This window comes from Gymnoscopelus microlampas (genome assembly GCF_963454915.1).
Source record: "Gymnoscopelus microlampas genome assembly, chromosome: 22".
NCBI classification, from domain to species: Eukaryota; Metazoa; Chordata; class Actinopteri; order Myctophiformes; family Myctophidae; genus Gymnoscopelus; species Gymnoscopelus microlampas.
In genome coordinates, this window is record NC_139959.1 from 27,833,050 (window position 1) to 27,856,679 (window position 23,630).

Consider the following 23,630-nt stretch of genomic DNA (forward strand, 5'->3'; position numbering starts at 1 on the left):
GCACCACCTCTTTAAGTACATTTTGATGCCAATACTTTTGTACTTTTACTCAAGTACATTTAGAATTCCGGACTTTTACTTGAGTATTTCTATATTGCAGTATTGATACTTTTACTTAAACAAATAAATGTGAGTACTTTTTCCACCACTGCTCTTCCTTCTCCTGCAGTATATAAATAAAGTTACAGTGTCTGGACAGTGCAGGTGTAACGTACAGATGTGCCACTTCAAAACTTCACACGTTACTGTTCTTTCCCTGAAAGTCCCCTGAAAATGCATTTTTTTCCTCCCTTTTCTGCCCTTAAAATGCACTGTTTTGCCCCTGAAAAGAAGTTGTCACTACACACCCCCGTTTTTCCCTTCAACAGACATCCATATACATGAGAACAAAAGAATGTGTGTTTAAGAAGGTGTCAGACTCATTATGAGGCGAAAGGTGATTTGACCCGTTGCTCAAATTAATTAGCATCATAAAAGCAGTGATCATCAAAATAATTCAGCATTTTAAATGCCCTTCTTTGTCCCTCTTATTGCCCTGGGAATCCCCTGAAAATGTACTGTCTTGGCGATGGCAGGACATGTGAAGTTTTGAAGTGGCACATCTGTACCTGACCATTACCGGAGAGAATGGGGTTATTCCTCCGTGGTGCCTCTGGGTTGCCCCGTGTTTGGGAAGCCACATGACTCGACCTGAGTATTGTGCTCTGTATTGTTACCTTGGCTACATTGAAAATGAGGGCCTGCCCCTCAACTGTACTCCGAGTTTAAATAAAGGTTATGATGATAATGAACTCTGTCACTGCTCTAGCGATCCTACAGGTGTTCAGCAGGGAGCAGAACTAGGAAGGATAGCATGTTCTTCCACAAGAGTTACGTCCTCCTGGTTGGAAAAGTGTCTGGTGATGAATCCATGGTTGCGTCACATGTCTCTAAATGAAATCCTTGTCTTCATCACTAGCGCACTTTCCTTGCTTCTTCGTCCCTCCCACGAGAATGCATGGAGGAAACGAGGCAGCGAAGAAATGTTGTTCAGAGAAGTGGTCTGTGAATTTCTCTGAGTCATGTCGAGTGAAGTCCATTTCCGATGACAAAGCTGAGCTGATGTAAGAGGTTAAGTGTCAGGGACAATTCGACACATAGACATAAGCAGGCCGGGAGGTGATCCGGTGACTTTGTGATTACAAGACGGCCTCTCTCTACCCACTCAGCTACGTTTAACACAACCACTGTGAACCGTTTTCCAAAGTGTCACACAGTAAAATCCTGAATGTTAATTTCTCTAAACACTCTCAAAGTTAGTACAATAATTATTTCTGTGCAGGTCTGGGTGTCTCATTATATCTGTAATCAAGATACTACAAATACTAAATAAAATAGAAAATAGGATGGCACTGAACCTGGATATTTTCTGATGCTTATTTCAGTTGAGGGCAGAACGTTTTTGTTCCCATCATTAATGTGTAACAGATTCACAGATTTTGTCCTGAAAATAATAACAATAATACATTAATAAAAACCTACTCCTCACAGTCCATTGTCATCCCATTGTTGTGATTAGATTTGACATCATCCCACTGTGGGATATATGCTGCTGCTGAGTGAGATGATGTGATTTCTGACTCAACACCTGCCTTCTCCATCTCATCTTCAGATCCTGACCCCGGCCACTGCTGCCAGGGATAAACATTGCATTAACGGATGGTTGTATTCCACAGTAAAATAACCGTCTGTTTAGTTTGTAACTCAACAGGGAGAGAGCCTCACTGTGAGACTCTTGACTCTCTCCTTAGCCTGTAGCTGTTTGTTGTACTTTGCACATTAAGCAGGGAAACATGTCATCGTTATGGATGCCCCTTGGATATACTGTAATAGCACTCTAAAAGAAAGCTGCGGATTGATTCTATGGCTCCTCACACCCAGATTGTACGCCTAGAATCTTTGAACGGCCTTCCCTACAGCTAGATAGTGGACGGCAACAGTCCCCAGGCGTTTGTTATTTATTTATTATCAATATTACTTTTCATACAGGAGAGGCCTCTGCTATTCATCACTAACAACACAGGGTAGCTTATTTTAGTGATCAATGTATTTGTGTGCTTACTTAGTATGTTCTGTGTGAGTGTGTGTCCTTCGTTGTGTCTTTCTGAGGATAGAGAGACGTGCAAAATCCACGTGGGGATATTTATTTTAGAATCAGAATCTGCTTTAATTGTCACATCACAGGTTCACAGGTGTAAAGAAGTGGGTGCGTGCTCCATCATTATGTCGTTTCTGTGAGAAGAGAGAGGATACCGTCAGAGCAGGAGAGATTAAAAAAAAATTAAAACTGTCCACACTGCAAGAAGTAGCAAACTCCTACTCTCTGTGGAGTTTGCATGTTCTCCCCGTGTCTCCTAGGGTAGTTAATACCCTCACAAAAACATGTAGTAATCCTGGTCACTATACTTCCTCCCCCTGGTCAGCCGGGGCGCCTGATGGAGGGGAAGGGAACTGGTTGGAATAACGTGTTCCTTCCACGCGCTACGTCCAACCAGGGAAACTCCCCCCTGTCAGGTGACAAGATGGTCAGTTGGCTCTCATGCATTGAAGGAGGCATGAGCTCGGCCCTGGCCTCCCTAGGCTGGTGGGGGGAGTGTAGTGCCCAGGATCACTTAGCAAATTGGCACCGGGTGGGGAAAAAAAGGGTTACAAAATCGAGGGATAACATTTTTTTTTTTTTTTTAAAGAAGGGGATCTTTTAGGGTAGCATTTGGGAAATATTCTATTTTCTTTTGGCTTAGATGTATGGTAAATGTTAGGCTGTTGCGTAATTTAAATGCATTTGACAAGCAACACAGGTCTCCAGCCAGAACTGGACCAAGGATGTATAGTTTATGGACACTCACTGGTCAACTACAGTAGCGGTGTGCGAGTCATTTATCTCATCATGTAGAAGTCGTGTTGTAGAAAAATGTGTGTGTAAAAATATCAGATGAAAGGTGCGCCCCTGAAGTGAGCTACACCCAGTGCATAATCACTTCTTGACCAAGATTATTCTGCCGTGTTTCACCACAGTGGCCAGCGTCTGTGCCAAGAATGTGTCAAAGGCAGTGACGGGGCATCGATAATGTCTTTATCCGGGGCCCCTAACTGGGAGCTACCGTTATTTATACACCTGTCAGGCCCCAAGCAGAGCTAACAGACACAGAGGGGCCGAGGCAAGAGAGAGGCTGGTTTCTGGGACAGGGACGCAGAAACGGGGCTAGTGTACCAGGTTGCTTCTGTGTGTAACGGTGGCACGTCGTTGAGACGCCATGCATCAAATTATTCTCAGTTACTGAATATGACCCCGACTGCGAGTCGCCACATCTGTCGCTCGTTCAGTTCTGAGGTGAAGCTGCATCTAGTGCTTCTGGTTCTGTGGAGGCTGGATCGACGTACAATTTTACATGCTGTGCAGACGTCTGGTGGATGTCTGGGTGTGTGTTCACACACACTTAGATACTACAGTATGTCTACGCATGGACACACACATTATGGTGTGTGTATTTGTGTGTTTGTCTGTGTCAGTGATTAATAACAATTTGGGGACAGACAAAGTGTTGTGAAGGACATTGTGTTCCGGGCCTCTGGAACAGGTGGCCAAGCACACTTGGACCCTGCGTGATGAATGACAGCCGGGCAGGAACAATCACAACCTCAGAGTCATTAGTAGTATTATTACACTCTTCCATCAGAGAGAGAGAGAGAGAGAGAGGGAGGGGGGGGGCGGGTGTTAACTACTTGAACCCCAGTATCCATATTCTGGGTGGAACATTAGCCAAAAATAGCTGATGAACAACACGACGCGTTGTGAGCTTGTAGATCGTCTAAATTGCATTTAGATTCTTGTGCTTCTGAGCCAACCCGGATCCAGTTTAATTTAAGTCTAGACTAGAGGGTTTAAGTGGCGATTTAGATTGTACAGGATTGATGTTTGGGGAAACATTTTAAGTAAAATTATAACTCTGGGGGTAGATGTGAGTTGATTGGTTTGAGAGTGACATAGACTAATTGATAAGATTTCAACATTAATTTCTGCATTGCATAAAGACACAATGGATGTGCACGGTTTGTATTCCTGTTTCTATTCAGATATTTCAAATGTTATGGTTTTCCGATGTGACATGTGTCATAATAAACTCGACAGCAAAAAGTTCAGGAAAGAGGTGCCTTGAAAAGAAAGGCTACAACTGCGTGTGTGCGTGCCTGCGACGTGCCTGTGTGCAAGTGTGTGTGTGTGTGTGTTGGGGGGGAGTCTGTTATCACCCCAAGATGTCCTGTCCTGTTTTGTCCCAAACAAGCCTCCATACCACCAGCCAAGCTCCGCTCTCCATCTGGATCACAACTGGAGGTGTGAGCGTTGTCTTCAGCACCTCTCCTGTCCTTCACTGCTCTCCAGCTGCTATTCACACTCTTTATTTTCACGTTATACTTCCTAAAATAGGTAATTATATCAATGAATTAAATTTAGTATGCACACCGAAATTGTCATAATGTATGGACACCTCATTTTGTTTAGATGGACGTTTGGATGGATTCATGGAGCACTATCGAAGCAGAATCCAGCCGTTTTAGAGCACTGTGCCCTTTTTGAGGATGATAAAGGCCTTAATAGTCTGCTCTCAAACAACAAAATAACATTATAACATATTATGTTACCATAATTATGCATATGACACATGCATTTACATAACCATATCACCAGTAGCTATGGTTCAAAGTAAGCACTGATTGAATACATCAACGATTGGATGTGCCGGAATTGAGACCAAATGTAATCATTTTTGGAGCCAAGGAAGGAAATTATTAAAATTCTGTGTTCAGCTTCAGTCAGTAAACTAGGTGTAAATCTTGGTGTAGTCATGGATTCAGATGTGAATTTCAACAGCAACATTAACACAATTACAAATCAGCCCACTATCACCTTAAGAATATTTCAAGAATTGAAGGACTTATGTCTCAGCAGGATTTGGAAAAGGGCTGTTCATGTGTAACACCCAAGATTTGAACCCAGATCTCCCATGTGGGACACCAAACATCTACTGCTAGGCCAAGACGGAATCCTCCATGGCCATGGGAGATAACAGGGTTTTGGCATTCAGGCTGAGTACTCTGTTACATTCACCCCCGTATGAAGTGTCTGTAATGACTAAAGAGCTTCAAGCACCCTATAATAGATTACTGTATATAATAAACATACTGTAAACATAATGTTGTATAATGAAAAACCTATTACCATTATAACAACCGATATTAATATATCAACACGCATATAAAGCATCTTTGGGTACTTAGAAAAGTGCTATATAAAGCTGAGATTATTATTAATAGCATTATTATTATTACACATAATAATAATCATCATCATCATCATCATCATTATTATTATTATTATTATTATTATTTATTTATTTTTTCAAACCCATGCAGGTCTCCCGTATGGTAAACCAAACATATACCGCTAGGCTAAGAGGAAATCCCTCCATGGCCAGGGAAGATATTAGGCTTTTGGGCTTCAGGCTGAGCTGATACTCTGCTACACATTCAACTTCAGTACAGTTGGATATTGTGTCAGTGGCTTTGCAGGTCTTCCTAAAAAATCTGATCAGACAGCTGCAGTTTAATTATAATTCCACCTTGAGTTCTTACTAATACCAAGAAAGTGGATCACATCACACTAGTTCCCAGTTCTTTACACTGGCTTCCTATCTGTCAAAGCATCAATTTTGAAATACTGCTGTTGGTTTATAAAGCATTGACGAGCATAACATTTCTGATCTTGTACTATAAAATGAACCATCCAGTCAGAGCTAAGCATGAAGAAGCAGCATTCAGTTTTTATGCATCACATATCTGGAACAAACTCCCAGAAAAATGCATGTCTGGTACTCTCAGTTCTTTAAAACAAGAGCTGAAGACCTTTCTGTCTGCCATTTTCTTTTACTGAGTTGTATTTAATTGTATATCCTTCCTTCCTCTTGCACAGAAAATAATTCACCCCACTCCTTCACACCAATAATCATGCAATGTAACAATAACCTTGATTCTGATTCTAATGTGTTTCTTTTGTCTAAATGCTCTGTGCCTTAATACTTAATGTGTTTGTAAACACTTTGAATTGCCTTGTTGAAATGTGGCTGATCTCTATATATGACATGCATGTAAAACAATTCCATGTCCAACCATTGTGATATTTTACTTTAAAATGACTTTACATCAAAAACACATTTCATCATCATCATCATCCCCTCTTTTCTCTCACCTCCACTGAAGCCTTCTCTTCTATGTCCTCTCTTCCTCTTCAACCTTCTCTATTCTCTCCTTCAACAGTATTCCTTTCCTATTATATAATTCCCTTTCTGTCTCTTCAGCTCACTACCGCCTCCTCCTCCTCTCTGTTCAAACTTCCTCAGGGTCTAGCTTCCTTCCTTTCTCCTCTGCCCAGATTGTCTCAGGAGGTTTTCTGCCTCACTGCTTTGAAACTAAGGTGTCCATATGGCCCTATGCAGGTGGCCGAGGTAGACCAAAGTGTGATTTATATTAAAAAACGATCGTCATTTAAAGGAGAAACCCTGCGTTCAGCTGGTGAAAATAACCTGCGTCACTGTCAGGTATCGACCTTGTGTAAAAAGTTAGCATTGAATATTTAGACTTAATCGTACTACTTTGGAGCTATTTGGTGGCATTATGTCCCCTTTTTATTGGGTACAAAAAGGATTACTCATTACAAGGGGACATGAACTGACACAATCACCCCAGAGTGTAAAAAATGCATGCAATTCTAATGGTGAGTGAGGACAAGAACTGCTGTTGCAAGAAAGCAACAGGATTTAATGACAGTCGAAAGCTCCTGGTGTGTACAGTAACTGTGCTGAACACACTGCCATGAGTTATACTGTACGCTGAAAGTGAGCAAGACAATCTTGAAGAATGACTAATACTGGCACTACCGCTGCTAGTATTAATAACATGCTGGGCACTTTGGTGACTGAAACATAGTTAAATGCAGGTGGATTGCTTCTTCATTTAAGCATTATATTATAGCATTGTGTGTGTGTGTGTGTGTGTGTGTGTGCGTGTGCGTGTGCGTGTGCGTGTGCGTGTGCGTGTGCGTGTGCGTGCGTGCGTGCGTGCGTGCGTGCGTGCGTGCGTGCGTGCGTGAGTGTGTGTGTGTGTGTGTGTGTGTGTGTGTGTGTGTGTGTGTGTGTGTGCGTGTGCATGCGTGCGTGCGTGCGTGAGTGTGTGCAGTAATAATATTAATTACATTGTAATGTTCGCAAACAGTTGAGTGAACCTGATCTATATTTTGGATTTATGATGGGGTAAGAAAGTTCCAAATAGCATAATGTCTAAGTCACTAAAAGCCTCATTTACATATTCAAAAAGGTTATGTACATAATAGGGTCTTTAAGGATTTAAGGCTGAAGAGGTGCTTGCTGAGCTCCTTCCATGGAAACTACTGATGAAACTGAAGTAGAGGCCTTGCACATAATATTTGCATATTTCTCTTTCTTCCAGCTGTAACCGTTGGTAGCCACAGTAAGTCAATAAAAAACAAAAGTAAATGCCTAATTCCTGTGCACTGGTAAAGTTGGTAAAACATTGAGAAAAGCATGAAATTGCTATTCCACTGAGACTTGTTTACAACACCCAGATATCAGACACCAGATGATTATATTAATGTTGATATACCATACATAGATATTGTTGTTTTGACCCCACAGACAATATTTTCTGAAATAGCATATCTACAAGCTCACAATGCGTGTTATGAACTTGTAAAGCTTGTATTTTCGCAACTTTTGCACGACACGTATGAAGTATAAATTAGCATGACTTTTTACACCCTTTTTTACACCCTTTAATTGCGTGATATGACAATAAAGTTGATTAATGAGTAATATATATATCGTCTCTGTCGGGTGGAAACCTCATATCTCCAAAACTGTTACTTTTCAGGATTCAAATTGAAAAGTAGCAGATCTACAAGCTGCGTCACTTCGCTGCGTTATCTGCCACTTTTGATGCTTTTGAGTGACGCTCTAGTATGATCACGTAAGAGGTTTCTGTCCAACAGCAATATATATATTTATATATATATATATATACATACATACATACATATACATACTGTATATGTATGTGTGTGTGTGTGTGTGTGTGTGTGTGTGTGTGTGTGTGTGTGTGTGTGTGTGTGTGTGTGTGTGTGTGTGTGTGTGTGTGTGTGTGTGTATGTCTGTGCGTGAATGTGTGCGGCAGGGACCTTAGATGGGTATTTGAGGGAATATTAAGTAATCAGAGGGTAAACATGTGAGCACCTACCCACATGCGCACACACACACACACACACACACACACACACACACACACACACACATATGTGTATATCAATTGTCAGTTGTTAATGTCAGTGATTCTATACCAATATCACCATCTCTGTACTCATAATATAAAGAAATAAAGTCAGTGTGATTCCGATGGCTGCAGGACAAATGGAGCCGATACATAGATGTGACATGATGAGTTGTGTCCATTTAATGGAAATACTTTTGGAATCAACTGTACACAAGTGACTGCTGCATCCTGTGAACAGAAAAGGAGAGTGATGCCCGTAGCTCATATTCACCATTCGTGCCCAACACACACGAGTTGCACCTCTCTCCTTCTCCTTTGCACACACACGCACACGCACACGCGCACACACGCACACGCACACGCACACACACACACACACACACACACACACACACACACACACACACACACACACACACACACACACACACACACTCACACACACACCAATAAAGATAAGACTAATAGACAATCGGGTGATTAATGCATGAATGTCCCATTGATTAATAGACTATATAATATTGTTTCTCCTGCGTCCTGTGAATATTTTGTACATCGAGAGGGGAGGACAGGAAGAAAAATAAGAACAATCTTGAGTCACAACAATATTTACACATGATTTCAGTAAGGGGCGCTACCCACCGATGTCTTCAACTATCATTTAAGATAGATGAACTCTAGCATCCCTATTCTGGGCATGTCATAATAGGCAAACATTTGGTAAAAATAGGCAAGAAATCAGCAAAATATAGGCAAACATTCTGCGAAAATAGCAGCTCTACAAGCTCAAGTGAACTTGTAGATCTGCTTATTTTTTTCGCTACTTCACATAAGACAATGTATATAGGGTTTAAGAGGCTAAGATACACTGGTACTGTACAAGGTTCGATCGTCATTCTCAACCTCTGCATAGCTTTCTTTCACATTGCAATACTGTACTTCACACTGATGTACCGTATCCTAACTGCATGAGTGCGTCGAACACGTCCAAAAGTAATCCATACTTTTCTATAGCTTAATGAATATGTTGAAGAAATTACTCCTGCACACTATCTTCTTCACCTGCAAATAAAAATACTTATTTGGAACAACATTTCGGTACGCAGACTTTCATCATTTTAAAATAACCTGATGAAGGCCTGTGTACCGGAACTTTGTTCCCAATAAATATTTTCATTTGCAAATGAAGAAGATACGCAGGGGTCCTTTCTTCTGTATTAGATGGGCTTCACCCATGCACCTGTTGATCTGTAGGTGTGCAAACATTTTGCTCAGTTAACAGGAATATTTGTTGGTCCCCCGAAAGGAAATGATTATAAACATGAACATAAAAAATGATTATACAATTACACTTACTAACCTCAATCTCCCTCTTTTTATGGCCGACCAAAAGAAAACAAAATGTACCCAAAGAGGTGATTATTCATGAATGTGCCTGGTAAATTATGGCTTTTGCATTCATTCTGAGGGGTGACTAACCGGAACTGAAATAGCAGAAGGACGTTGAACCTGCTCTTAAGCCTCTGCAAATAATCACTAGGCATAATTGCCACCGCAGGCTCAACAGCGAGGAAGGTAGTGTTTTTTAGCTTTTTCTCGTGGTTGTTTAGGACAGCCTCCCTTGATTACACGGGTTATACTTATTATACTGGTTGGTTAAACAGATACTGAGAATTCTTGTTTAGTTTTTTGTTTTTTGTTGATGCTTGCAGTTAGGATACAGTATGATTTGAACGAGACCACAGTGGTTACATCTGTACCTTTGATTTGCCTTTACAACAAAGGAACAAACTTAAGTTGGACAAGAGGGTAACTGTGCTTGTGTTAGCCACAACCACTTGTAACAGCTCTTGACATTTATACAAACTTGGATGTTTTTTAAGGCCTATATGGTTGGGAACAGACCGGCCATTTAATATTAGTTTGATAGTTGAGAGCTCAGAATATTGTGGGTGTTCTTCTCTCTGCACCTCTTGGTCTCCCACACACCTTTTTCACTATTATGATTGAGAGCATCGTGTTTCAAATAAGTGCTGAAGACATTCAGGGTAACACTTTCGGTATTTAGCTGATCGTACGCTGCAGTGTGTTGTAATACAACATAAGGCTGTTGATCATACACACATTTGTGAGGATTGAACCTGTGCTCTTTCAGTTGCCGGTTGCAACCTTTTGGTAGATGGCTATACTTACTGTAGGTCAGAGAACAAACAGAAGAACCTATGCAACCAATGGTCCTTAAATCTGTGAGCAAGGCAGCTGGGTGGACCTGTCTGACATACTGTAAGTAGAGTGCCATTTGCTGTGAGGAGATTAGAGAAGGATGCACATTTAATGCTTTGCAACAGTAGTTGTTTGAATCAAACTCCTATCTCTCTCTCTCCATTATATCTTATGCATTTGTGAAACTTACCCAGCACCAGACTTGTCTTACAGTGACCGAAATGTGTTGACAACGGTCAAGAAACGCGTTTCCAGAAACCATTTTCAGCACCTTTGAGCCATAAACATTAATGTTGTACGTCTTGCACTTATAGGAAAAGCATCTCCGAGAAGCATTCCCTTCCTTGCCATGCTCTCACAATCATAGCGCTCCTACTGTAGCAAGGATTTAGACTATGGTTCTGTTCTTTCACTGATATTATATAGCTATATTCACCCAATATATTGTTCATGATATTAAATATTGCACAAAATCATCTCAGGCTCTATTGTATGTGACAAAACACTCTTACACGAAACACGATTAGGCTTCAGTGTTGCTGCTTTGCTTCTTTTTTTTCTCCTACTGAGCTACTCATACACAGTAAAATCCTAAGCGTTCATTTTACTGAGAGTGTGGAAATGTAGTGTACACTCTCAGAGCTAAATGAACACTGTGTACTGTGATGTTCTTAGATCTTTTGGATAACTTATTTATTTTGTTGTCGTACTTGTAGGGCGGGTTAGATTCAGAAGAGGCACGGCATAAAGGATTTAACCCCATCCGCACCGTCCAAAATATCAGCGTATTCCCCAAGTCAGACTGAGACAGTGGGGAGAATAAATGTGCCCTGAGTCTCAATGCACAGCCCCACCCCAGAATATGAACACTCAGGAGAAGGTGGAAGATGGAAACTGTACAGTAGTTTGGCCCCGCTGTAGCCACCATGATGTGTGGGTGGGTTTGAGGAAAGAGACAGAACCAGATACATCCTCCAGGTCCTTCAGCCATTTAGCTCAAACTCTTATCCAGGAAGGAACCCCTTTCCGTGCGGACGGCGACATAGGGGAAAAAGGATTGGAGTTATAGGGCGCTGAAGTGGTTTTGGGCATGGTTGTGGTGGAGGAGGGAATCAGCCCATGTTCAGGGCTGAGCAGTTCTTATCAGAAACTATGTGACATAAAGCTGAGGGTTCTCGTTAAGATTGGGGCTGAGCTATAGGGTTACATAAAGGGTGAATGAGAGGTACGGAAGGTACTGTAGGGGTGAGGCTGCCATAGTGACCCAGAGAAAGATTCAGAAAGGCCTAATTTGACCAGAGAGGGGCCTGGGGTTGGTATAGAGGGGAATTTGCTCCAGTAACCCCCAAAGGAGCTTCAGTGATCCCTGTGCACATCTTGCAGAGAGTTGTTTTGGAAATGGAGAGATGAAGAGTGGCGGTGCCAAGCTAGGGCAGGGGAAACTGGGCAATGTAAATCCAAAACATCAGTATGTGTACCAAGGCTAATCAGCATAGATGATGAATCCAGAGAAGGTGCTGTACTTGTTGTTGTTGCCGCCGTGGGCTTTCCCTCCGTCCAGTTTGATGAAGATCTCGTCTCCTGGCTCCAGATGCAGCACGGCACTGTTACTGGCATAGTCATAGTTCTGGTCTGCATCCTGGGCGATGGCACTGGCACGGACCTGCAGGAACACATACACACGTTCACACATGGATGCATGTACATACACGTGCGCACACATGCACTCATGCACTCATGCACACACGCTCGTAGACACACTGGAGTAAACTACATTGATAGCTAGTATTCTTTTTGATTCTCATTTTCACTGGCGTTTTCATTTAAGTTTGTTACTATAGTCTGATTGAGACTTCCCTGCATCATGTGTTGGTTGAGGCAAAGAAAGAAACTTTTAAAGTTTACATGCTATCAGTCATTTAACCTGGCATCCCTATTCTGGGCATGCCAGGAAATCTTTTGAAACAGGCTAAATGTTTCAAAAGATTTCCAAAAATTGAGCTTGTAGGGCCTAAGTGGTTAATCTGACAAAACAAAGACTGTTATTAAATTGATATTCACAACCTTCAAATCTCAATAATAAGCTAAATTAACAAAGGAATTCTTTGTTCTTTTTGAAATGCAGTTTTGTTTTTGAACAGGGCTCTCTCATAAAAGAGATCTTGTATCTCAATGGGATTTTCTCCTGTATAAATAAAGGTTAAATAAAAAGTTTATTATGGATGTTTATTTATTTGCTGAAGCTCCACTTCTTCGTGTTTTACTGTTGTCATTTGCTAACTGAAACATTGTAGCTGCGCAGTCGGTACCATGGACAGCTCCTTTAACGTTGATCAGTGTTTAAGCAGTTAAGGCTTCAAGTCACTGAAACAAATCTAATCAAATGACACTTTGCCATATTCTCTGATTAATTTGAACAAGTTACAACACAATATTAAAGGGACAGATTTTTCTTCTTCATGTTGACAGTATAGCCTACTTTGAAGGTCACAAAAATATCCCTTTTGGTTGGCACGAGTTTCCCTCCATTAGGCTACAGTAACCAAGACACCTCTGGGATATTTCCTGCTCAAATTGAGTTGAGGCTGAAATTAATTTGTTAGAAGCCACCTTATTCTCATTAAGGCATCTACAGTTCTTTTTTTTTATTAAAAGACGATCGTCTTATCTAGCGAGACAAATCGGCGTCTGATTGATTGAATCTGTTTATTCAAATCAGCTGCCTCCAGGGCTGCACGATTAATCAAGTCATCAGACACACACTTACGTTTATAGCCTACAGTATACGCTATTTTGTTGGAAATTCACAAAATGTTCTTTAGCTATTACATTTTTTTTAATCTTAAGGTGTCAACCATGTCCTTCCTGCACAGCAAAATCCTCAGTGTTAAATTAACTCTAGTGTGCAAATGTAATGTAGCCTAAGTAACCAAATGGAAAGAAATATAATCATAGTCAAAATTCCTCCATTTTTTCAAGGGCTTGTAGATCGCCTATTTTCAAACGGCCAATATAAGCCTACATAGGTTTAAAGTGGTTAAACTGATTTTGATGCCACATAGTTCTAATTTAGTCGGGGACCCCCTGGAACCCCGTCAAGGACCCCTGGGCGTCCCCCTGACCCCACTTTGAGAACCACGTCTCCAATTAACACTCCAGTTAGGCAGCTGACATAAACTGTATCCTATATGCATGCCCCTGTTAAGCCCACAATGTGGTGTTTATTTGACCGTGGTCAGGCCTGTGGCTGAGCGGCACTGTGCTGTGTGCAGGGGAGCGGCGCGCAGCAGACAGGGAGAGACTCAGAGACGCGCTTGGCAGAGCGGCTCCGTCAGTCGTGGAGACTAACAGCGCCTTGGTGACACCGGGGGTCGCCCCGGGGGGGAGGCGGATTAGATCTGCTCCATGACAACTCCTCTGTGGGGCTGCTGTGTGATCAGAGACTGCCTGGAGAACTTTACATATAGCCGAGAAAAGCAAGCATGCAACGCCTGTGCGTATGTATATCCTCTGTGGCCCTTGTACCTCTACAGCCTCCCCATTACCTCCACTTGAATTGATTAATTGGATGATTATAATAACTATTATGATTATTTTACTGTTTTAGATGTTTGTTATTTGGTGTTATTTGGTGGGATTTTATGTAGCCTATAGCCTATGAATGAATCTGTTACGCATAAAACATCTTTGTGTTAATTTAACTCAGAAGAGTGTACAAATGGAACAAAATGGACCCATGAGAGTCCATTTGGTCCCATGTGTACACTCTTCTGTTGAGTTAAATTAACACTGAGGACTTTACTGTGAGATAGGCCTTGAGAAAAAGTCCATTTGCACACCTATACTACAAAGGACAGGAAAGAAGGAGGGAGCAGCCAAATAGTTTTTTTTTAAAAGAAGCACACTGTCTACTCTTCACTTAACAAATACATATATGTATGTATTGAGGAACAACGTTTGGGTCAGCTGACCTTCATCAGGTATGATCATCAGATAGGCTGAAGGTCAGCTGACCCACTGTTCCTTAATTTAACCACTGCACCTGAGTGTAACAGTAACTCAGGTCTGTTTTTGCTAAGAATAGAGCGTTCAAGTGGTTAAAATAAATAAAAATAAAAGTAAGTCGCTTCTTTTCTTTAATCAATGAAGCAGTTAAATTGGTAAGGCCTGGTTTGCAGTAACCACATAGCATCTATCGGCTGTCATGTCATTCTTCTGTGACTTAATGACAGCTGATGATACAGAGCGCCAACTGATCTAATTGCCTATGGCTGCCATGTTGTCCCTCTCTGTTCATCAATTAAGAGTTGTACACAAAGCCCCAGGAGGGACATGTGCACTCATTCACCGGTGTCCAACTCTTTCTTAGAGTTGATTTGAATGATGCGCTTTCAACAAAGCACAACTCCATGTATATAATGCACACACATAGTAAAATAAAATAAATTGTGTGAATTTATCCATTTGTAATCCTCATCAATGCTGTTTCACTCCCAAAAGGCATATTTGGCTTTTAAGGACAATAATAAGGACTGCCAAAAAAGTCACAATATAACTTTTGGGAAATATATGAATTAGGCTACCATTCTGCCATAGCGGACGGCGCTGAGTCGGCTCAAAGCGGAAGTCGCAACGTTCAGCATGCAGGGACTTGTCCTCATAGACATAGATAGTTAAATTAACTCTCAACAGATATGTGCATATATCTACTGATGCTCCTTTTATTTGCCATGTAGGCCTATATATACGTGTAGGCCCTGTGCATAATGTGGATCCCCATACCTGGTTATTTTTGCACAGATCCGCCCACATGCTGGTGCCGTCCCCTCCGCGCATCAGAACGTGGTACGTGAAGAAGTAGATCCCGGGGATGGAGCAGGTGAACTTCCCCGTGGTGGGGTCGTAGTGGTTCCCCAGGTTGGTCACCACGTCATCGAACTTCAGCACCTCGTAGCCCTCGTGTTGTTTCTTGAGGCCCGCGTAAAAGGCGATCTTGGGCACGGTGCTGTAGGTCGCGGCGCTGATGCCCCCTCCTCCCCCCGCGTTGGGTCCCGGCGGTCCGGGCAGACCGGGACGACCTGGGTCTCCTCTCTCCCCGGGTGGACCCGGCGGACCCGGTGGCCCCGGCTCGCCGGGAGGACCCCTGGGGCCCGCTTTGCCCGAGCGACCAGGGTCGCCCTTCTGACCCTGGATGAACGTGGGTAAGGACTGCACCAGGCTGTTGTCCGATCGCACCGGGTTGTCCGCCGCCGTGGCGGTGCTGCCGGTGGGCGACTTCGTGCCGTACGGGTCGCACACCATCCGGCAGGTGCCGAGCATCTCGTAGTGCGCGGCCGATGTGCCCGCCGTGTTGACCAGCACCGGGATGAGGATGACGAGCACCAGCACCATGACGACCCCCAGCGCCCCGGCCACGATCAGCCGTTTCCTGCCGACCACCAGTCTGGTCAGCGCAGGAGGGGATCGGTCCTCTTGTCTGCTTTTGGGTGAAATCTTGGCGGCTGGTAGGGTTCCCTTTTAAGAGGAAAAAATGTAGCAAAAGCTACAAAAAAAATGTTAATTAACTTTTTCTCTTTTTTTTTCTTCTCAGGGCCAAGCCCCTTGCGCGTCCCTTTTTCCCCTCCTCAGTCCCTTATCTCCCTCTTCACTTTTTGTGCTGATGTTTGCTCATTCAAGTCTCACTTCAGTCTGAAAGTTCAGCCGGGTTCTTTTTTTGTTTGGCTGCTGATCGGCGCGCTTTTAGTCGTCAGTGATTCCCAAAAGCACTGGATTCAGCATCTCTGATCTCTGGTCGTAGAACGACCCCCACCCCCCCTTTCTGATCCACTACAACAACAACGCCCGGGCTTTGAAGTCCGAAAGTTAACAGTTCCTGGAGCACCTGGAATCATCCGCGCAATCTGTCCCCGACGACCGAGCTTCAAGAGAGCTTCTTCTCTGTCTGGTTTCAACCGTTTGTTTTAAGAAGAGACGGCATCCAGCGGACTTAGTTGTGAGCGCCGAGACTGAGTCTGCGTTTAGCAGGACGGAGCTGCAGGCGCACTGTAGACTACACAGAGAGAGAGAGAGAGAGAGAGAGAGAGAGAGAGAGAGAGAGAGAGAGAGGAGAAAGATGGAGAGAGACAGAGAAAGAGAGAGGGAGAGAGAGATGGAGAGAGAGATGGAGGGAGGCAGGCAACAGGGAGGGAAAGATAGCAAGATGGTCATGCTGATGTGACACCATGCACTCTGTCCACGCGGACACAGAATATATTAGGTGGACATGGGGACATCTGGGCGGGCACCTCCATGTAACATGGGCTATTTTAACCAAAATGTTACAAAAAATAAATATTTGAAAAATTAAGTAAGTAAAGTAAAGTATACATGATGTGAACATGCACAGTATATCATTATTAGACTTAATTATATCCTCCAACTTCTTGTTTATAACCCAAAATGACTGGATATACAGGTTTTGTAGCAATTTGCAGCAATTGTAGAAATATTAGACCTTAATTGTCGAATGTTTAAGCATGTTCTAATCATGTATACTTTACTTCACTTAAAAACATTTTCCAAATATTTTATTTTATTTAAGTTTGGAAAATAGCCAATTTAACACAGAGGTGCCCACTGCCCACTATTCCTTGGTGCCCACCTATCCTTTTACCGTCCACTCTCTGACAACAAGCAAGCACTACTATGTCATTTAGTGTCATTATTTATGTAGTGTGGACTATATGCCATCCACTTGACTCACAACAAAAAACATGTTTTTACAGTTGTAGTGCTAAAGGACCAAACGATCATAAGTGACAGCTGTCGTGATAACCTGAGTCTGGAAAGATGCAAACTTATTTGACATTATAGGTCAAAATCAAACATTATTTCCAAAAATATGATCAGGGAACCAGTAAAGCAACTATGTTGTGCCTATTTAGGCTATCGTTTGAAACATTTTGTACACCATTGATTGATTCATCATAACCTAGCCTATAAGGAACACTCCCCATTTGTCTTCCCTATCAAGACAAGGGCGTCGAGGCTATTGATTGTGTATTGGCGACATTAAAATCAAACTAACCGCGGGGTTGGGTTCATTAGGCCTCTAAATGTACAGTTATTGAGAGCGCTTGCGTTGATACATCGTCCAAGTTCCTGAAAATGAGCTGTGAAGGTAACAGAACGATCAGTATAATGGCACTTGGGTCAATACCGGTGATTAATTGCAGTGACCCTGTATAAGCACAAATACACAGCGACACTATCTGCCACACACGGCCCAAGGATTTAATAAATGGGTATACCTGTAAATAGGCTTAGGCTGGTATTTTATAACTTCACCAATGTGAACAGGTGGTGAGGTGCCCCAAAATTGCTTTTCCCACTCAATTTCACACACACACACACACACACACACACACACACACACACACACACACACACACACACACACACACACACACACACACACACACACACACACACACACACACACACACACACACACACACACACACACACACACACACACACACACACACACGTGCATGCATAACTGCACATATAGGCTATAGATTAGAATCACAGTCAGAGAGACCGAGACAGACAGACAGAACGACAGACAGATACGAGATAAGAACATTCTCAGTGAGCTGGCATATCGCAGGGTGGCACAAGGCCTTTGGTCTGCCCGTTGCTGCCCCTGTGTCATCACCTTCATTAAGGTGGCACAGTGCAGGCCCCAGTAGACAATCAGGGCTGCCCTAACATACACTGCACCTATAAATCACCCAGTGAAAATCAATGGGCTTTGGTTAGCTGGGGACTCATTGTGCCCTTGGAAGGCGTGAGATGAATGGAGAAGAAGTGGGAAAACAAAACGGTCACATCTGCTTAAAGAGGAGGGTATGTAAAAAAATAAATACAAAATAAATAGATCAAATGCTCGACTGGCAACTTTGAACTACACCCATCAACAAAACAAGGTCCCGATGACTGTGCTTCACGGCAGCGTATATGAGATCTTATCTGTCTGGTTTCGACTTTCGAACGTTGACTTTGGAGAGAGCAAAGCGACTGCAAAAGCCTGCAGGCGCACCAGACTACAAAGAGAGAGAGAGAGAGAGAGAAAGAGAGATTCTAATACAATTTACAGACCTTACATTCCAATTGGTTATATTAATTACTGGCTATATTAATTACTATCATCCTTAGCTCTGGGAATTTCCACAGGTAGTCCATGGGCCAGACCAGATATTGGTTCCAGAGTGAGCAAAACCTTTCATACTGTATACTAATTTGCTTATAGGGTCAATACAAGTACATTAATATATGATAGTCTAGACTCTAGATCTACAAGAGTACCGTTTCATATTTGGACATTTTGTTATTTCCCCCCATTAGCACCGTTTCATTGTTTCCAAAAAACACACAAACTGCCAATATCATATTTAATCTTGAACCTGGTGACTAAAACATTTATAAAGGTAATAAAAGCAATGTGTTTGAATCTGCATAAACATTTTGCTGTTTTGAAATTTGAAAAATTAAAGACAATCTGCGTGTTTGACCAGGTATTATACGTCAAGGTAACAGAAACAGTCTGGAACTAGAAAATCTTGTTCCTGAAGAAACAATGTGGGCTTTAAGACTAAAAATAGTAGTATAAATAGTACAAATTCAGTCAAGGTCCCAGGCAGTGCTCTCTTTGACGTATCCCTGACTGTGTTGTATGTGAGTGTGTGGACTTGGCTCCGGTTGATCAGTTTCCATTCTTCTAATTGTTATCAGTTACGCCCCTGATGGTGCTGTATGGAGTGTGTGTGTGTACAAAAGTATTGTGATGAAAATACTTGAAATACCAAAGTAAAAGATAGTCAAGCTTTTTCCAAAATAGCAGATCTACAAGCTCACAACGCATCACATTGTAAATCGGCTTTTTTCGAATAGTCAAAGTATGACAGTGGGGGGGGGGGGGGGGGGTATGTCATGTGGTGTGGGAGGTGGGGTGGCGGGGGGGGGGGGGGTATGGGGTGGGGTTAGGATGAATGGTACAGTAGAAAAAAAACGTAGAGATCTGATGTTCATAGTGACAGAACACTATGCAACCAAAAAAAAAAAAAAAAACTAAGTCTCGCTAGACGAGATTGAAATCTCGAGATTTCAATCTCGTCTAGCGAGACTTCTGTTTTTTTTTCTTTTTTGGACAGTGTTCTGTCACTATGAACGTCAGATCTCTCTAAAAAAAAAAAAAAAAAGCTATTAAAATATGTGATCTAACCTAAGGCCTATCCACGCACGTTTTAAGCTGTGGCGGACCAGGGGTGGAGTTATGATTTTTTTTCTACTGTACCATTCATCCTAAGATATCATAACATCATAGAAAAGGTAATATAACTTTTGTCCAAAATTCTCCTTTAAGTGGGATAGCTTCAAAAGTAAGAAAGTGATCAAAAAATTAAACACAGCAATGGAAGTCATAATATACCTCAACCTTTTAAAGTTTAAATGGAGTCTGTAAGTTAAAGCATGCTGAAGTAAAATGATTGCGAACAAGTTAAAGTTTTCAGTTGAAGTAACACTGACTTTCCACTTTAAAAATACAAGCACACGTGTCCACAGTAAGCTGGATTTTTTTTACAGTTTGAATTGAGTTTCTTAGTGAAAGTATGTAGGAGTAGTTTTGGGGAGAATAATAAAGAAATAGTGACAAAATCTATAGTGTGCTCGCTGCTCCTGCGAGCCCACAACTATGGCACTGTCATCGGGATGGGGAAGTTCAGTTCCACACCATTTGCGTATCTATCTTGGAAATGATTCCAAGATACAGGGTTGAGAGACCTCTGTGTGGAATCTTGTGTTATTTTGGAAGGGTCAGTATAGCTGATGTGATAGAAGGCAAAGTAGCAGCAGCACATGCTTGTCTCCTCACATTGATGAGGCTTTTCTGGAAAGGGTTCCTTCTCTGGCTAAAGGGCAAACATAACAGAGGTTTACCTCCTGAGAGAGGCCCAGAGGAGCATTTTACAACTTCCAACACAATGTCCATCAGGCGTCACTCACAGAGCTTTTTGAGAATTCCTCATTCACCCTCATCATAGAGCTGTTCCAAGTCTATCTACCTGGTCTCGCTCAGAATAGAGCATCGAAGTCTGACGTAATTTACACATCCTACCTGGGTCGGGTTTTTTCCCCCGGTTCTGAATTCCCATAGACGTGTTTAATATCGCGTCAAATAAGAACTGTGTTCCAAAAATAAACAAGTGATCCCGGTGGTTTTACTCTTATGGATATGAAGCATCAACTGACGGTGGCAAAACGCTAATGTTACTTCCGCCAAATTAGTTACATTTTCGCCAGAAACGGACTGTTTCAAATATGAGTGACTGACTATCATAAATGATACAGAGCCACCTCCCTGACAATATCGCTGAGACAGTTTGTTTATTTTTGGACCACACTTCTTATATGAGACGATTCTATGATGACCCAATGTTATTCTCCATAGAGAAATTACTTTAGGAACCAGGGGATGGACGAGTGACGTCAGGACTTCTGTACTCTATAGAGCAACCCGACACAGACACACACGCACACACGCACGCACGCACGCACGCACACACACACACACACACACACACACACACAAAGTTCTAGACTGCGGGCCCCTTGGGTGCCTCATGATGGCGCTATGACAGGCTGATCTGAAAAATGTGGGGCAGAGGTTCTGCTGTGGCATCCATGGAGTGTGTGTGCACAGTTTCACAGCGACCGGGCCAACGGTGGCGGAGATTAGCTGGTCACAGACAGAAGGACGGACACACGGACGGACGGACGGACACACGAACGGACGGACGGACAGACAGGGGGCAAAACATACTCTCTCGCCATGCATTTCGGCCTGGCGGAGACAACAATGGAAGACAGGGAAGCAACACAGAAGACAGGGAAGCACCATAGGAAGCACCAGCAATGATTACTATCAGAATATACTGTAGAGCTTTAACTAACTAACTGACTCACTGACTCACTCACTCACTCACTCACTCACTCGATCAATTGATCAATCAATCAATTACTTCACCATCTTTAACATTTTCAAAAATGTGTGATATATAGCTATAGGCCTAATTGACCAGGGAACCAGTAAGAAACAAAACTAGTGATGAGCCTATTTAATGTTTGAAACATTTTGTAGACCTCTAATTGATTCATAACCTAGTCTATAAACGAAGCAACAATCCCCATTTGTCCTCCCCATCAAGACAAGGGCGTCGAGGCCATTGATTGCACATTGACGTAAAAACACACAAACAAAAAAAACATTCGACTGGAATTCATTCAATTGCGGGAGTGGGTTTAGGGGCGGGGGGATAACAGTGATAGTTTGGAAAAGGTCACAGATTCATCCATTGTTTCTCATGGTTGACTGGTATTGCCTTTGCATAATGATGTATTTCCATGAGCGGGTTCATTTTTCATCCCAAACTGAGCCTTTCTAATAGACTGTGACAATACCATTGAACAGCAATAGAGGATGGGTCAGGTTGCCATTATTTCAGATTCCCAGCAAGCGAGATGGATAGAGGGCTTAAACTATGGCTACGGAAGGTAACAAATGGTCAGGAAAACAAACATATCTTCTGCATTTGCAGGTCTCTGATTAATCCTCCTGCTCTCTAACTTAAACTATTTGATGATGCAAACCAAAGCTGTTAAAAATGATAATTAGAAGAGATAACTAATAGGGATAAATCTGAGGACTGGAAAGGCCGCTATGAATGTGGACTTTAAAAGTAAACTGCAGGAAAGGATTGTTATCATCATCATCAGCATCAGGCTCAACAAGTCTCAAGACTCTCCAGCTGGTCCAGAAGGCTGTTGCGTGTATACTGGCAATAACTAGGAAAAGACCCTTCTCCTCCCCTACAAAGCCCTTAAGTGTCAGGAACCATCATATCTCAAAGAGCTCATTATACCCATTACCCTCCCAGAACACATACATTCCCAGAATGCAGGTTCCTAGATCCTTAAAACAAAACAAAAAAAACAACATCTCCATCTCTGTGTCTTCATGGTGCCATGTCATTATTCCGACGGCTCATATACCAACTTGGCCCCATTATAACTAACCCTATCCCTATTCCCTATTCCCTAACCTGACGTTTGTCGGACTATTGGTACGTCGGAATTAATAGGGCAGCTGTTGTCTTCATGAGAGGTCAACGATAAATCCTTCTACTGAAAAGTGAGTTTAATTGTAGTTCTACAAAGCCAGTAGAAAGGGCCAGTATCGAGGAGCCACCCAGGCCCGATGTGGCAGACGTACTGTACGCAGAAGTAGCAAACAGCAAACTTTAAGTTATACAAGTATAAATTACTAACAATAAGCAGAGAGACATGGCACTCTCTATACAGTAGGTCAAGGACTAACCTAATAAAATATGTTAAATTATCTGTAGGTCAAGGACTAACCTTGACCTACTAATATTGTAGGAAAAGATATTGTGTTGCATGAGATATTCTGTTCTTATGTTCTCATGTATGTTATTATTAGTTATCTCTTAGGACACTGATGGGGGGCAAGTACGTCACTTTAAACCTCCGATGGCGGTGGTAAGGGCGCAGGTGGGACTCGGTGTGGTTGGGACCCGGAGGGCTAGAGAGCACTCTTAAGCCTACGATGGTAGTTTGAGGTAGCCCGATATTTCTTCTGATATAGACATGAGGTTGTAAGGCTCAAATCTTAATGCCTGGGATGGCGATTGGTGGTTGGTGGCTATACTTGCCTATATGACGTTATGACACTACAGGATTTACAGTCCACTCAATGGGGTTCTTCATCTATGTCTCTGTGGAGAAGATATGTAACTATATGTAGATATCTTTCCGAAACTCTTGAGAATATATGTGTCTATTCCTTCGTGGTCTATCTGAGAATATTCTTCTATTTGTCTGGTAACAGAGCAGTGTCTCTAGGAAAAGGCTGACTTATAACTAGAGTTGTCATGCTGGCATTGAGCCCAAATTAGGTGCTTTCATGCTGG

The 23,630-nt window shown here is 42.4% G+C and overlaps 1 protein-coding gene across 1 annotated transcript; it reads right to left on the bottom strand.

The window, feature by feature from the left end:
* Nucleotides 1-12,082: 12,082 nt before the first annotated feature.
* On the bottom strand, nt 12,083-16,089 carry c1ql3a (complement component 1, q subcomponent-like 3a; the record flags this gene model as incomplete). The annotated part of the gene is made up of 2 exons (XM_084049167.1): nt 15,382-16,089; nt 12,083-12,262 (listed from the first exon to the last, which is right to left on the bottom strand). Exons 1-2 carry the CDS (start codon nt 15,988-15,990, stop codon nt 12,083-12,085), a joined length of 789 nt encoding a protein of 262 aa, XP_083905293.1. The 5' UTR covers nt 15,991-16,089.
* Between the last annotated feature and the right edge of the window lie 7,541 nt (nt 16,090-23,630).